We start from the raw sequence: 14,367 nt of genomic DNA on the forward strand, positions 1-14,367 counted from the left end.
TTTATGTGTATTATATTCCACTGTAAAATTTATTATTAGCCTTCCAAAATTTATGTGTATTTCTACCCACTCAATTTTTTAATAATTTTGACAGCCTAATTAAACAAACTCATAAAGTCATTAGTCTGTCATAATGTATATAGACAAAAATCGTGATATATCAGTACGTTGTAATCATTTACATAAAATAAGGGGAAAAAAAAACAAATATAGCCAAATTTGTTTTGAATTTTTTTAAAACTTATTTTCATATTACGAGATCAATATCTTTTAATGATAAAATCTCTAGAGAATTTATAAGCGTACCTGAACATATATCATCTCATGAGCTAATTTTTTTGTGTTAAATTAACTTCTCACGATCTCAATTTTAATATAGTATAAGAACTTATTCATTATACTTTAGACAATTATTAAAAATTTAAGAATGAATATTGGTTTTTGATATTTCATAGAACTTTTTCTCTAATAATAATAATAATATCTTTGTGGCGGGTAATACTTTTTAAGTTTTAAGGCAAATGTATATAATGATGTTTTGAATGAAAGATTAATTAATCATTATACAGTGTAGTTATTGATAAAAAAAAAATAACTCAAAATTATAAATAACCCTTTAATCTCTACATACAAGTATTTTGCGCTTACAAACTTTACAAGCCTGAAGAGAATAAAACCCACTAAACACGCTGCTTTACATGCCTCTTTAACAAACTTTTAAATCAATTCAAATCAATTAACGCGCAAATATATTACCTCTATTTTTCAAAAAATTTCGTTTCTTTTTTCGAATTTCTTGCTAAATTTGTTGGATCTCCTTCTTGCTTCATGTTTTTTTTTTCCATGGTTTCTGAAATCAAGCTTTGAAATTGTTTTGAAGATAATGGAATTTTAGAAATATACCCAAACGATTACAGAAATATACTCAAACGGTTACAGAAATACACCCAAATAGTTACAGAAAGGATTACAGAAATACACTCAAACGGTTACAGAAATACACTCAAAGGATTACAGAAATACACCCAAAGGATTTAAGAAATACACCCAAAATATGGGAGAGATAGCTTTTAATGTTTTGCTGGTTAAGGATGAGGCACATGACAAAGACAATCTAGAAAAAAAACCTAGAAGAGCAGTAAAACAGTACCTTGAATAATGTTTCTTCGTTTTTTTTTGGTGATTTTTGATGGAGATTTGTATCTTTTCTTTTTTATTTCTTCTACTCTTTGCGACGGAGTTGGAATGTTTCTGCAGAATCGTAATTTGTTTAATTTCGATATCTTGACGCGTTTTGATTGATGAGGAAGAAGAGGAAGAGTGCGGCATATCGAACATGTTGTGGAAGGGTGATTAAGGAACGCGTTGGACGCTCGATTTTGAAGGAGTGGTGCGCGTGTTTTTTTTTTGAATTTGGACCAACTTGTATAGCTTGTAAGTCGAAAAGACTTGTATGTGTAGCGGGCCTCATAATATAAATACATAGCCTTATTATTAGAGACATGATGACATGATCATATAGTATATATGAGATTGAACTATACATCTTTATACTATTATAATAATAATAGTAATTAATCTTTATTAGTTATCAATTTCTCACGAGCATAGATATATAAGGTAGAGTCACCTTGGAAGCCATTGGTCATAATTATATATTATGAATGGATTATGATTGGAGCCTCTGAAGGAGAAGATGGTGCCTGAAATTCTTGATGAATGCATCAGCCTTAGCATTCACATCTTCATTGGTTCCCACCCTCTCTAGCTTCTTCTTATTTGTCTCATTATCATGATGATGAGACTCTATTTTCTTCTTCTCTAACCCATATGGTGATGATGATGATGTTGATATTGCAATCATTCTATTATTATTATTGATGTTCTCTTCCATTATTGTTGGAAAAGCTTGGTGATGATGGTTATTATTTTGTTGTGAAGGTTGGATATAGTAGCTACATATACTACTTCTCATTCTTCTTATTATTTGCTTCTATATATGTAATTTGTTGAATGGATTCGTGTGCTTCCTTTATATAGATTTCATAATAATATAATTCAATGCAAGCAAGCAAAAGGGAATATTGTTTCATATGATATATATTTTATTTTTATTTTCGTGATATATATATTTTGTACTATTCCACCTTTCAAAGTTCAAAGCAAAGTCAGAGATGGTGACAAGTATATGAAGGTACTTGGAATAATGTCTAAGCATCGAATCTAATAATATACTTAATTTTTCAATTTGTCGAGTGCCATGCAAAATAGTTTCTTCTTGATCTTCTTGTATATATCTTACAGAAGAGGTATAAAGAACAATTTTAAAGTAGTCAATAATAATTAATTTTTTTATTGTACATTTTTTTAACCTTTATTTTTAGAAAACTTAAGGATTATGATTAGATTTTTAGGATATAGAATTTAAAATTTATGATTTAAAATTAAAATAAAAAAAGTTGATTAATGTAAAAAAAAAAAAAAAAGTTAGCTTCTTTGTTAAACTTTAATTTATAAAGACGCGAACTCAAATTGCTTAATGTTAATATGAAAGCTACTTAATTAGTATATATGATCACATCATAAAGTTATTTATCTCAAAAATTTAAGTTAATAAAAAAAAAATACATAAATAATTATATTTTTAATATGCTTTTTAAGTTTGTTTAAATTTTTTGTATATATATTTTTTTAAATTTGTCTTATGCTAAATTTTTTTTTTTGGTTTAACAGTGTGTTATGAAACTATTTTTTTTAAAAAGCTTAAACTAGTATGAAAAAATAACATAAATAATTATATCTTTAATATTTTTCGTCAAACAAAAATTTTTTTTTGGATTTACTTGATTTTTTCATATACTTTTTTGTTATTTGTCCTATGCTATTTTTTTTAGAATCACTAAAAATCAAATTTTAGACATTTCGAATAAAAAATTCGAATAACATGTCATGAAATTACTTATCTTACAAATTTAAACTAATAAAAGGAGATATGAATGTTTATATCTTTAATATATTCATAATTTTTTTGTAAATATTTTTTTTAAGAAATATGAATGAATTGAAAAATTTTGTAAATATTAAGTAAAAGATATGTATGATATGAAAAGTACTAATAACCCTCCAAAGCGCCAAGTTTGGCCAGTCAAGAAATACCGCAACTGTGTTTGTGGTGGAGTTTGTATACAAAACAAGAAGAATTTTTTCTTAGAATTTTATTATCGAAATAAGAAGCCAATAATTTATCTTTAGCTTTTGGACCGAAAAGTAGAGTTTATTTAGTCACTTTTTAATTTTTTATACAAAGGCATTTTCCTAGAATTTAATTAGAATCTTATGTTACTAATCAATAATAAAATATTAATACTTGAGAAAACCTCGCATCTATACCTAACAATACAACCTAATAAATTTTGATTATTAAGGGAAATAGGTGCAGTTCATGCACATGCATGTTCTTCATGAGATCGAAGTGGCATAAAAAAAAATAACTAGTCTGGAAAGTATTGATGTCTATACGTGGCATGATTAATGTTATATCCACGTAGGGTTTTTAAAATTAGGGCTAATAAGCTAGCTAATATTATGTTACTCTATATATGGTAACACATTAAAAAAAAGGTTTCTTTTGGAAAATTCTAGAGTTCCTTTCCTAATTCATTTTTCTTTCTCTTTTGGTAAAACCCTGCCTAATTATTCTTTAATACTCTATTAAATAATATCAAACAATATTAAAATATTCTGAAAAAGGATCAATATGCTCTTAATTAATTCATTACCAGCTGCAATATATAGCTACATAATGAAAAGATTATTCTATGTAAGGAAATGCAGGTAGGGGTCACATGAAACAATTCTTTGAATCAAGACATAAAGCACGTTATGAAAATAGAATATTAATTTTATTAATTTTTTTGGGATGATTTTTGATAGCATGCAGGTTATTATTATAAATTTCCTTTGTAATATGGATTTTTGTCTCCGGAAAGTGAGCTGGATTTTATCGTATGCTGGATAGGTTCAATTTATATAATCCGTGACATATTACATGTAAGAGTTTAATTTTGATACTTACCGTACAATTAGAATTATTCCGTTGGAAATTATTTATGCAATCAATATAAAAGATAATTATTTTTGCTAATATGATGTTATATGATTAGATGTACGTGTAAAACAATTTTATATTAATAATGCATTAAAATTAAATTCTTACCTATAAAGCTACACCATTCTACATTTTTCTTCATTCGATATCCAGACCTTTGCCTCGGTGGAAAAGTAGGGGTGTCTGCGGATCGGATCGGATATCGAATATATCCGCATAATTAAACCTTCTCTTTTTAATCATATTTCTATGTAAAAGAATTCGATAAAAATATTTCTTTCATACTTTTAAATTTATTTATTCCTAAAATATTTTTAATCAAACTCTCTCTAAATAACAAAAATAAAATAATACAATATATAAATAATAATTACTAACTAAAACATACAAACAAATAAATATAATACCAAATATATATATATATATATATTTATTTATTTTTTAATTATTATAATGCGGATCCGCGGATCGGATACACGGATGTAGAGCAGATATCCGTGATCCGATCCGATCAATTTGCGGATCGAATCGTATCTGCAATTTTCGGATCGGACGTGGATATTTACCGCAGATCTGCGGATACAATTCGATCCATGGACACCCCGGTAAAAAGGATAATTTTTATATTTTTGTATCTTTATCTCAGTATTTCGTACTTACAAGCAAAGGCAAACTTAAAAAATGGACTTAGGACATGATGATGGAACATTTTTTATTTTGGTCATGATGTTGGAATATTTCAAACACAGTATACTAGTATAATTAGTAAAAGCCTAAAGTAAAACCCTTAAGCCCAATCCAATATGGTTAGGATCTTAGGATTTGTCCCAAAAACAAACTATAAACCCAATCCATAATCAAAACCTAATATCTCACTCTGACCAAAAAAAATAAAAGAAATTATAATAGTAATAAAATCAGAAAAAGAGAGTTTGGAAAAGAAGCCCATGGAGGCCTTACAGTTGCAGAGTTTGTTTCCCAGAACATTATCCACACTTTCATCATCTCCAAGAGCAAGAACATCATCATCATCATCATCATTGCAACTCAACATCTTCATCAGCAACCATAAAGCATTGAGCTTGACCTCATCATCTTCTGGTTCTTCAACCGTGGCTGTTAGAGCAGGATGGTTCTTGGGCCTCACAGACAGCAAGAACAAGAAGATGGGTTTGCCTGAGACAGTGAAAGCAGGTGACCCAGTTCTGCATGAGCCTGCAGAGGATGTGGATCCCAATGAGGTTAGGTCTGAGAGGATTCAGAAGATCATTGATGACATGATCAGGGTCATGAGAAAAGCTCCTGGTGTTGGCCTTGCTGCTCCCCAGATTGGTGTTCCATTAAGGGTTTGTTTGTTTGTTTCATTCATTCTTCATGCCCCCATTTTTCTAAAGTTTGTATCTTGCTTGCTTATTTGCTTTGTGTGTGATTGTAGAAAGAAATGAGCTTCTACCATCAAAATGTCTGAACAATTGAAACTACTTAGACAAAAGATGTCACATTGTTTTTTATTCTGTCTATGTTTTCATTTCTCAGGATTTTATGATTAACTTTGTAGATTGATCATGAATTGAATGACATTGTTTATTGGAGTGATAGGCAGGCTTTTAGTTGATAGAGTAAACGAGAATAGGTCCTTGACTTTTTATCTCCAACACAAATAAGATCTGACTAATTAAAAATACAAAAACGTCTCGACTCTTATTTTCTAAAATGCGAGACATCTAAGTCTTTCTTATATATTTTGGAGGGACTTAAATGTCTCGTATTTTAAAAAGTTAGGACGTTTTTGTATTTTCAATTAGTCGGGGACTTATATGTCTTCGAATTAAAAAGTTAGGGAACTATTTGTCTAGTTGAAAAGACTTAAAAGTCTCCTCATTTGGGGAAAAAAGTAGATAATTTATACTGTAATTACATAATTTTTGCTTGGAAGTTGTAACAATTGAAGCTCAAGTTGTGCTTCTAATTTACACTACACTACAACACCATATCTTTCTATGATCAAAGTGAGTTTTTTATTAGCATTTAGCCTTTGCAATTTGGGTTGGAATTCAGAATGTTGATTCTTTAAAGTATATATTAGGTTAAAAACTTACAATCTTCTAGATATTATTGTGCAATGTGCAGCTGTATGTGGTTTCCATCCTTTTTTTTTTTCATGTATGCAGATAATTGTTTTGGAAGATACCACAGAGTATATTGGTTATGCACCAAAGGAAGAGGTCAAAGCTCAAGATAGAAGACCTTTTGATCTTTTGGTATGTGCATATGCAGGGGAAAAAAAGAAGAGCATTGAACATCAAATAAATAAATGTGAGTATTCTACCATTTGGCCCCAAAAGATTTAACTTTTGACAAAGTAGCCCTTGAAATAAAGAAATAACAGTTTAGCCCTCTAAACATCGAATTTTTCCTCGATTTTTGTATGTACCTCCTAAATAATTTTCCAAATGTCCTTAAGAAAAAATCGGATAAAATGTATGAGCTGTTTGCCATTAATGATGAAAAAAATTGTGCCTTTTGTCAAATTGAGATCATCATGGAGAGTCAAAATTTCATTTCTTTTTTTGGAGGGCCATTTCCTCAAAAGTTAAATCATTTAGGAGCCAAAAGGGTAGTTTACTCCAATAATTTTGCCTTTAAAGTGTGTTATTTGCTACATATTTCATTAGTTTTCTTGAGGCAGGTGATCCTGAATCCCAAACTCCTGAAAAAGAGCAACAAGACTGCCCTATTTTTTGAAGGATGCCTAAGGTTTGTCAATGATTGAAGTTACCTTTTTTTTTTGTTTTCCTTCTTAGTTGCCTTATTTGGTTTTGTTGACTGATAGTAATGGAGGAAGAGATGAGAAAACAAGAGAAAACTAGAAGTGAAAAATTACTAGAATGCGAAAAGTGATTACAATTAATCTACCATTTGGCTTATATAGTAAGAAGAATGTGACTAATTACTATGCCTTCTAACTAGTTAACTAGTTATAACAAGTTATCAAACTTCTATATACTGTAATAGCTTTGCTAGATCAACAATTCACTTGTTTTTGCTCATAACAATTCAGTAGCTGAGATGAGTAGTAGACACTTTTCGATACCTCTTTAATCATTACCTCCTTCTTTTAACAAGATTTCCTAAACCATTGATGCTATTTTGATATTAACAGTATTTCAAAGTTTCAAACCTTGGAACCACCAGAACACACTATTTTGTATATATTGATCTGAATGTTTGATTCATTACCTAAGTCTAGTAGTTGTTAGTTGTTACTGACCAAAATGTGTTCTGATTGTGATGTGAATATGCATTTTTTGTGTTTCACTGTTTCTATAATTTAATGTCCAGCATCAATTATAACTTGTCAAATTACACATTTTGATAATTTAGATAATAAAGTACATAAGGGTTAATTGTGTAATGTTATCTAGTAGTCCATTTGAATGACATTTTTGCTTCTAAATTCTAATCTTATTTCTATATTTGTATTCAGCATTTTAGTCCAGGAAACCACTAAATAACTTCAATTATCATAAAATTTTGTAGTGTTGATGGATTCAGAGCATTGGTGGAGCGACACCTTGACGTCGAGGTCACCGGTTTGGATCGATATGGCGAACCAATCAAAGTAACAGCTTCTGGTTGGCAGGCGCGGATTTTACAACACGAGTGTGATCACTTGGAAGGAACTCTGTATGTTGACAAGATGGTGCCTAAAACTTTCAGAACAGTAGAAAACCTGACCCTGCCTCTTGCTAAGGGGTGCCCCAAACTCGGCTCTCGCTAGCTCCGGTTGCAACCATCCTCGGCGGCTGTGGCCACGGCCGGCCGTGCACATGTTACTAGTAGAAGAATGCTAGATCAATGTCATTTCATCTACTTCTTCCACCATGATTTCTAATGAAAATGTCCTGGTTACATTATTCTAGTTGTATATCATTGTTGTAGGGTATGAAATCAATGTCATTTGTAGATCCTAAATGCTATTTACAACTAAATCAAATCAAATAAAAATCTATATGAATGAGCATTTATTTTATGTTTTAAATTTTGCAATGAATTATGACAACGAAATATTACCTTTTTATTCAAATATTTCAGGTATTCTAGTGATTCTATCTTTTGATATAATTCATAATAATGTGTTAAACCCTATAACTTTTGAAATCTATGAAGCACGGACACTTCGTTGAGTTATCGTGTCTACGTATCGGACACATTTTGGACACGACACTCACCGACACGCGTGTCTGCTATGTCCAAGTCCAACCGTGTCTTAATAAAAAATAAAAAAATTTTCGCCGAACAGGTCCAGACACACCTAAATACCATCACGTGTCCGCGTGTCCAGTCTTATTCTTAACATATATTCTTAAAATAAATTTAGATATAGTATATATTATTATTTATTAAAACAAAAAAAATTTAAATACTTGATATAATTAAAATAAGACATTAAAAATAATTAAAAATTTTAATTTATATTTTAATATCAATAAAATATCAAAATATTATTACAATTTATTTAAAAAATACTTTATATTTTATATATATGTGTGTTTCCGTGTCATGTAAGATTTTAAAATTCGCGTGTCAGCGTGTCCCGTGTCGTGTTGTGTCTCGTATCCGTGTCAGTGTCCGTGTATCATAAGTTGAAATGCTCCCTATTGATGTGTTAGGAATTACTTAGATAAATTATTTGAATGGTTGAAAATTAGATAAAAAATTTGAGTTATAAAAAATTGATTCGATTTCCTGAAACTTGTTTATAAGAATGAGCAACCCAAATTAATTTACGCTTTTTTTGTTGATAAAATAAAAAATATTCATGTCTATGTGCCTGTTGGTCCAATTTGGCTGCAATGGGAATTGGTAATCTGCGTGGCCCACGTTTTCTGCAATCCACCGACTTTGCAATATATCACAATTGTGCAAATTATTTTTAATTTATTCATAAATAAATAAATAACCATTTAACGATTCGATGCTTCTGATAAATTGTATATATCTCAATTTTATCTAAACATATAATTGAATATATGATATGATTCCTCAAGAAAAAACAACGTTGTTCTAACAAGTTATCATATATAAGAATCAAATTTAGAATTTTTTTTTGTTTGACTAGTTGTCACTAAGGATTATATGTTTTATAATTTAGAGATGAATTTATAACACCCCAATATTCTTGGGAACAAATTTTAGTTTTACTCAAAGTTTGAAATTAAAAAGAAAATTATATAAATATTATTAATTAAAAATTCGACTAGAACTCAGATTTCAACAAACATTAATAATACTATTTCTACTCGTTTTAATGAAGCAGGACGAAAACTATGGACAAAATCAAATTTTCAACTTTAAAGTCATCACAATTATAGACTTGTTAGACTTATGTGAACAATAATAATAATCAAATCCTCTCCCATTATATAGAGGATTAAACTATCAAATTCTTGTTTGATTATTCTTCTTCTTCTTCTTGATTGTTCTATTGGTATAGCAGTTGCTATCGTACTGAGTTGTTGTGTCGCACCATTTTACCAATTAAATTAACATGTTTATTTTGACCAGAAGAAATAGTAGTGTTGATTAGATTACGAAGAATATCATTGATCGAAATGCAATTATATGAACAAGAAATAATATATATTTTTTTTATTGATAAGCGGATAAAATACCAAAAAAAAAAAAAAAAAACCGAAACATAGAGAAATGGGTAAATTTAAATCCAATCGGTATAGGTATATATTAAAATTAATTACTAACAACTACTATAAAGTATATATTAAAAAACAAAATATATATTAAAAATAATTAAATAATACATAAATTTATACACAAATCATAATAAATAATTTTAGTGAATGATTTTAATATATATATATATATATATATATAAAAATATTTTAAAAAATTGTTGAAGACTCTCTCCTGTTTAAAATAACTATTTATACAGTATTTTTAAGTCCAACAGCTTAATAATTAATTCGTGGTGAATTAGAGTTTTGTTTAAAAATTTATTGTTGGTTAATAATTATTTCACGCATAACACAAAATTCGAATTCCAATACTTATTTAAGTAGTTTAGTAATTAATTTTTTAATTTGTAATGATTATTAATTTCTTAGCATAATGTATATTAAGGGTGTTCGCGGTGCGGTTTGGTTCGGTTTTAAGGGAAAAAGTCATCCGATCCGAACGCTTAATTTATATGCGGTGCGGTTTGGATTGGATGAAATTTTTTTGGAAATCCGATCCGATCCGATCCGATTACAAGCGGTTTAGATCGGTTTGGATTTACGGTTTTTAAAATAAAAAATTTAAATACATATAACAAGTCTCAACATCAAATTTTAAATAATCAACAATGACATAACAAGTCTTAACAATATCTTAAAAAGCCAACGATAACATAACAATAGAAATAAAATTATAGGTTAGTTAAAATAAATAAATAAATAACATTTTCAACATAAAATATTTATTAAATAATAATAATACATGAATAATAGAAAAATGTATAACAAATTGAACATGTTATAAGTATAATTGTAAACATAATAATAAAATATTAATATTATGGCACATTGTGCGGTTTGGATTGGATTGGAATGGTTATAAAAAGTAGATCCGAAATCCAATCCAATCCAGCGGTTTATAAAAAATAAAATCCAATCAAATCCGAATTAGTGCGGTTTTAATCGGTTTTCGGTTTGGATCGAATTAGATGAATGGTTTAATTTGGATCGGTTTGGATTTGAACACCCCTAATGTATATTATTCAAAAGAGCAACATTAAAGAGATAATAATATAAAATTATCTTATTTAATTTAATATCTATAATTTTATGTATATAATATTTAAAATTATATACTTATTATATCTAATATTATACATTTATATATGTAATAAGAGGTAATTAATACATATAAAATAAGAGAGATAAAATCAATTTAGTACTTAACTTATATGCAAGATAGACTTTAATTTAGTCTTTAACTTGCATATGAGATAGACTTTAATTTAGTCTCTAAAATTTTAATTATTTTTATTTAATTCACAAACTTTGTAAATATGATGCATATTAGTCTAAAAATAAAACACAGTTTATTTTAAATAATTTAAACACGTGATACAACGTTATTTTTGAATTATTTGATGAGCACTAAAACTAAAATTGACATTATATTATAATTTTTAATATAATGTTGATACTCTGTTAATATTTATGTATCGAAATTATCCCAAAAACTAAAACTGACATCATATTATAAATTTTAATATAATGTTGATACTCCGTTAATATTTATGTGTCCAAATTATTTCAAAAATTAATATGAGACATATTTACAAAATTTAAACTCGCGTGTAAAATTATGAATTAAATTGGATATTATTATCCAAAATAAAACAACTTTTAACTAATTTTAAATGGATTTTTGTTCCATATTCAAAATCTCATACCACCGGTTTGCATATTGATTACTTGCCTTTCATAAGAAATTATTATACATAAGCAAATTGCCCACAGGGTCTGTCGCTGACCAATGTGTTGTTGCATGCACAAAACGGGATTCAAATCCTCCGATACTTGCTTAAGCAGACGAATGAGCCGACTACTCGACCAACCCAAGTTGGTTTCCAACAGTAGTATTTGGCCATAATACATATAATAAATAAAAGGATTAGGATTTGTGGTGATTATGAAATGGTGGGTCATTCCAACATTTAAAAGAAAAAGTTGCTCGTTTATTCATTGCCATTCACTAACTATTTAGTTTATTAATTAAAAATCATTATTGTATGTTCAATGTAATTTAATTATTTATAGAAATTAAAACTAACTTAAACTTATTTTATAAAATTATTCTTGTGATAACTTTTTCTTTATATATAAAAATTCTTCCACTATATATCTTCTCTTCTGCTTAATAAGAGCATATTGTTGTTAAATTATAATACTACAAAAAGTACTTTATTTTGAAAAAAAAAAGGGAAAAGAATGATGAAATATTTAAACATAATTACATTTTTTCAAGCTTTAATGGCAGTTCTCCTTATGTTAGTAGCATTATCCTAAGCTGGAAATAAATCCCAAGTTCATAAAAGCTTCACATTCAATGCAATAGCTTTTCTTATGAATTTTCATCACAACATGTATATTATGCATAATGTACACAAAAACTAAAAAATAAATAAATAAAAAGGAACGGATTATGTATATATAGGTAAAAATTCACATGTAAAGTTTATTTTTAAAAATTATAAAATTTAATAAATCTAACTAAATTATCGCCTCATAATTATTATCTATCAATTTTACGTAAAAATAAAAATAAGATAAAAATTCAGGTGGGGTTGATATCTGAGAACAGTTAGATGAAAATTTAGTTAAATCAATCAACTTTACGTGAAATTCACTGCACCTGAATTTCCACCTAAAAATAATTACACGTAAATTTTCACCGTATGTTAATGTTTTTATCAAGTAGACCAAAACCATAAAAAAAAGAAAGAAAAGTCCAACTTTTCTTAGCAATACCAACAATCTCAAATTGCAAACCATCAAAATTCTTTATGAACCCAACAAATATACACATAGTTACAAGTTCAACAACCCACAACTCAGCCACATAAACTACCCTATTAATCTAAATAAAAGTAAAACTAAAAACCCAAAAGAGAAGAAACTAACAAAGGGGATATAGTAATATCAATTCACATCTTTCTTCCGTTTTTTTGGGGAAATTCTTGCATGTTTTTCGAAATATTTCAAAATAATTTACAATTTTTAACCAAAGTTCTTATTTTAAATAATTGAAAATTTTCTCTTCTATAATCTGTTCCAAAAAAACATGCAAGAATTTTCTAAACTACTCACCCTTAGCCAGTGCCGGAATATCCCATCTCCGGTGCCGGAAAAGGGGGAAAAAGTACAACACCACCAACAACAAGACGATCATATTGAATTGAAACGAAGAAACAAGTTTATCTAATTATTATCTCTACCTTGACCGTTGACCCTTCTTGTTATTAAGTGGCTTTGACCGTTGACCCTTCTTATTATTATTGTTCTTCGCTGAACCGCCACTTTTTCCAAAACCGCCACAGAATCCGCAGCCAGATAACTTGGGAGACGGAGGGTCTACCGCCGCCGGCTCTTGTTTTCTGGTGCGAAATCCAGCAGAGTTGGTTTTGATGGATAAGGCATGGTCTTTTTGATTATGATCTTGATCTTGTTCTTGTTTGTTGATTTTGTTCAATTCACCAGATACGAGCTTATCATCCCAAACAAGACCAGAAGAGCCTTGTCTTCTGAAAGATACTGCGGATCTTTGAAGGCCACCCATGTCCATGATCTCTCTCTCTCTCTCTCTCTCTCTCTCGATGTTTCTGGTGTGTTGTTGTAGGATTTGAGGAATGAATAATGAAGGTTATGATTTGTATGACTTTGATATATATATATAGGGAAGGAATTTAATGAAGAGAAAAAGATAAGAGTTGGTGAAGTAAATTAGGAGAAAGTGGTTATTACTTATTAGTTATTAGTACTAGTAATATTTTATAAGTTTAATTTTAAAAATTTAATTTTGATTGATGTATCGGGACGCGTGTTTTTATTTATATAATATTATTTAAATAAAAATATTTTTTTTAATTTTTTTAAAAAATAATTTATATAATTAAGATCAAAGTTAAAATTTACTAAAATATCCATAGACTGATATACTTAATTTTTTTTAAATATCTTTTATGTTAATCACATAACTAATTATTTAAATGATTAAATGTTGGTATAAATTTTTTTTTTGTAGTCAATGAATTAAAATTAAATTTTTAATTTAATATAATAGAATTTTATATAATTATTTAATCAAATTTATTTGTTTGAATTTTTTTGAGTAATATATTTAAAAATTATTTATTTTTATCAATATAATTATATCCAGTTGGTTATTTGTATAAAAAAAACTATTTTATATATATTGACAAAAATTAACTACTAAATTAATTATTTATATAAAAATATATTAAAATATAAAATATATATTAAAAATAAATTAAATATATATTTATATATAAAGATATGAATTTAATGGTTGATCTTTTATTTGTACCTAATCTTTTTATTCATATTTTATATAACTTCAACCCAAACTTAGTCAATTCTATCTCTTTGGATTTTCTTTTAATTATTATTTTTGTTTTTTTAGTTAATTAATTAATTAAGACTAATAATGATAGGAGCATGTTAAATTTT

At 27.9% G+C, this 14,367-nt stretch overlaps 2 protein-coding genes across 3 annotated transcripts; one reads left to right on the forward strand and one right to left on the reverse strand.

Moving 5' to 3' along the window:
* The first annotated feature begins 4,982 nt into the window (after nt 1-4,982).
* LOC112777693 (peptide deformylase 1A, chloroplastic) lies at nt 4,983-8,150 on the forward strand. Of its 2 annotated transcripts, none has more exons than XM_025822086.3 (4): nt 4,983-5,454; nt 6,280-6,424; nt 6,784-6,865; nt 7,649-8,150. In XM_025822086.3, the coding sequence occupies exons 1-4, from the start codon at nt 5,056-5,058 to the stop codon at nt 7,887-7,889; spliced, it is 867 nt and encodes a 288-aa protein (XP_025677871.1). In that variant the 5' UTR covers nt 4,983-5,055; the 3' UTR covers nt 7,890-8,150. The 2 variants fall into 2 exon arrangements, with proteins under 2 accessions (XP_025677871.1, XP_025677872.1); XM_025822087.3 differs by having other exon boundaries at nt 6,280-6,369; nt 6,798-6,865.
* A 4,511-nt stretch (nt 8,151-12,661) lies between these two features.
* LOC112779314 (uncharacterized protein At1g15400) lies at nt 12,662-13,586 on the reverse strand. Its single transcript, XM_025823557.3, has one exon. The coding sequence runs from the start codon at nt 13,460-13,462 to the stop codon at nt 13,112-13,114; it is 351 nt and encodes a 116-aa protein (XP_025679342.1). The 5' UTR covers nt 13,463-13,586; the 3' UTR covers nt 12,662-13,111.
* Nucleotides 13,587-14,367: the final 781 nt, after the last annotated feature.

The sequence above is a fragment of the Arachis hypogaea genome, chromosome 19 (assembly GCF_003086295.3).
Source record: "Arachis hypogaea cultivar Tifrunner chromosome 19, arahy.Tifrunner.gnm2.J5K5, whole genome shotgun sequence".
In the NCBI taxonomy this organism is placed as follows: domain Eukaryota; kingdom Viridiplantae; phylum Streptophyta; class Magnoliopsida; order Fabales; family Fabaceae; genus Arachis; species Arachis hypogaea.

Bases quoted from the DNA above. Each gene is read 5' to 3' on its own strand.
- LOC112777693 (XM_025822086.3), top strand. From the start codon at position 5,056: ATGGAGGCCTTACAGTTGCAGAGTTTGTTTCCCAGAACATTATCCACA. The intron at 6,425-6,783 runs GTGAGTATTCTA...ATATTTCATTAG, and splicing joins TGAACATCAAATAAATAAAT to TTTTCTTGAGGCAGGTGATC. The intron at 6,866-7,648 runs GTTTGTCAATGA...AAAATTTTGTAG, and splicing joins TTTTTTGAAGGATGCCTAAG to TGTTGATGGATTCAGAGCAT.
- LOC112779314 (XM_025823557.3), bottom strand. From the start codon at position 13,462: ATGGACATGGGTGGCCTTCAAAGATCCGCAGTATCTTTCAGAAGACAA.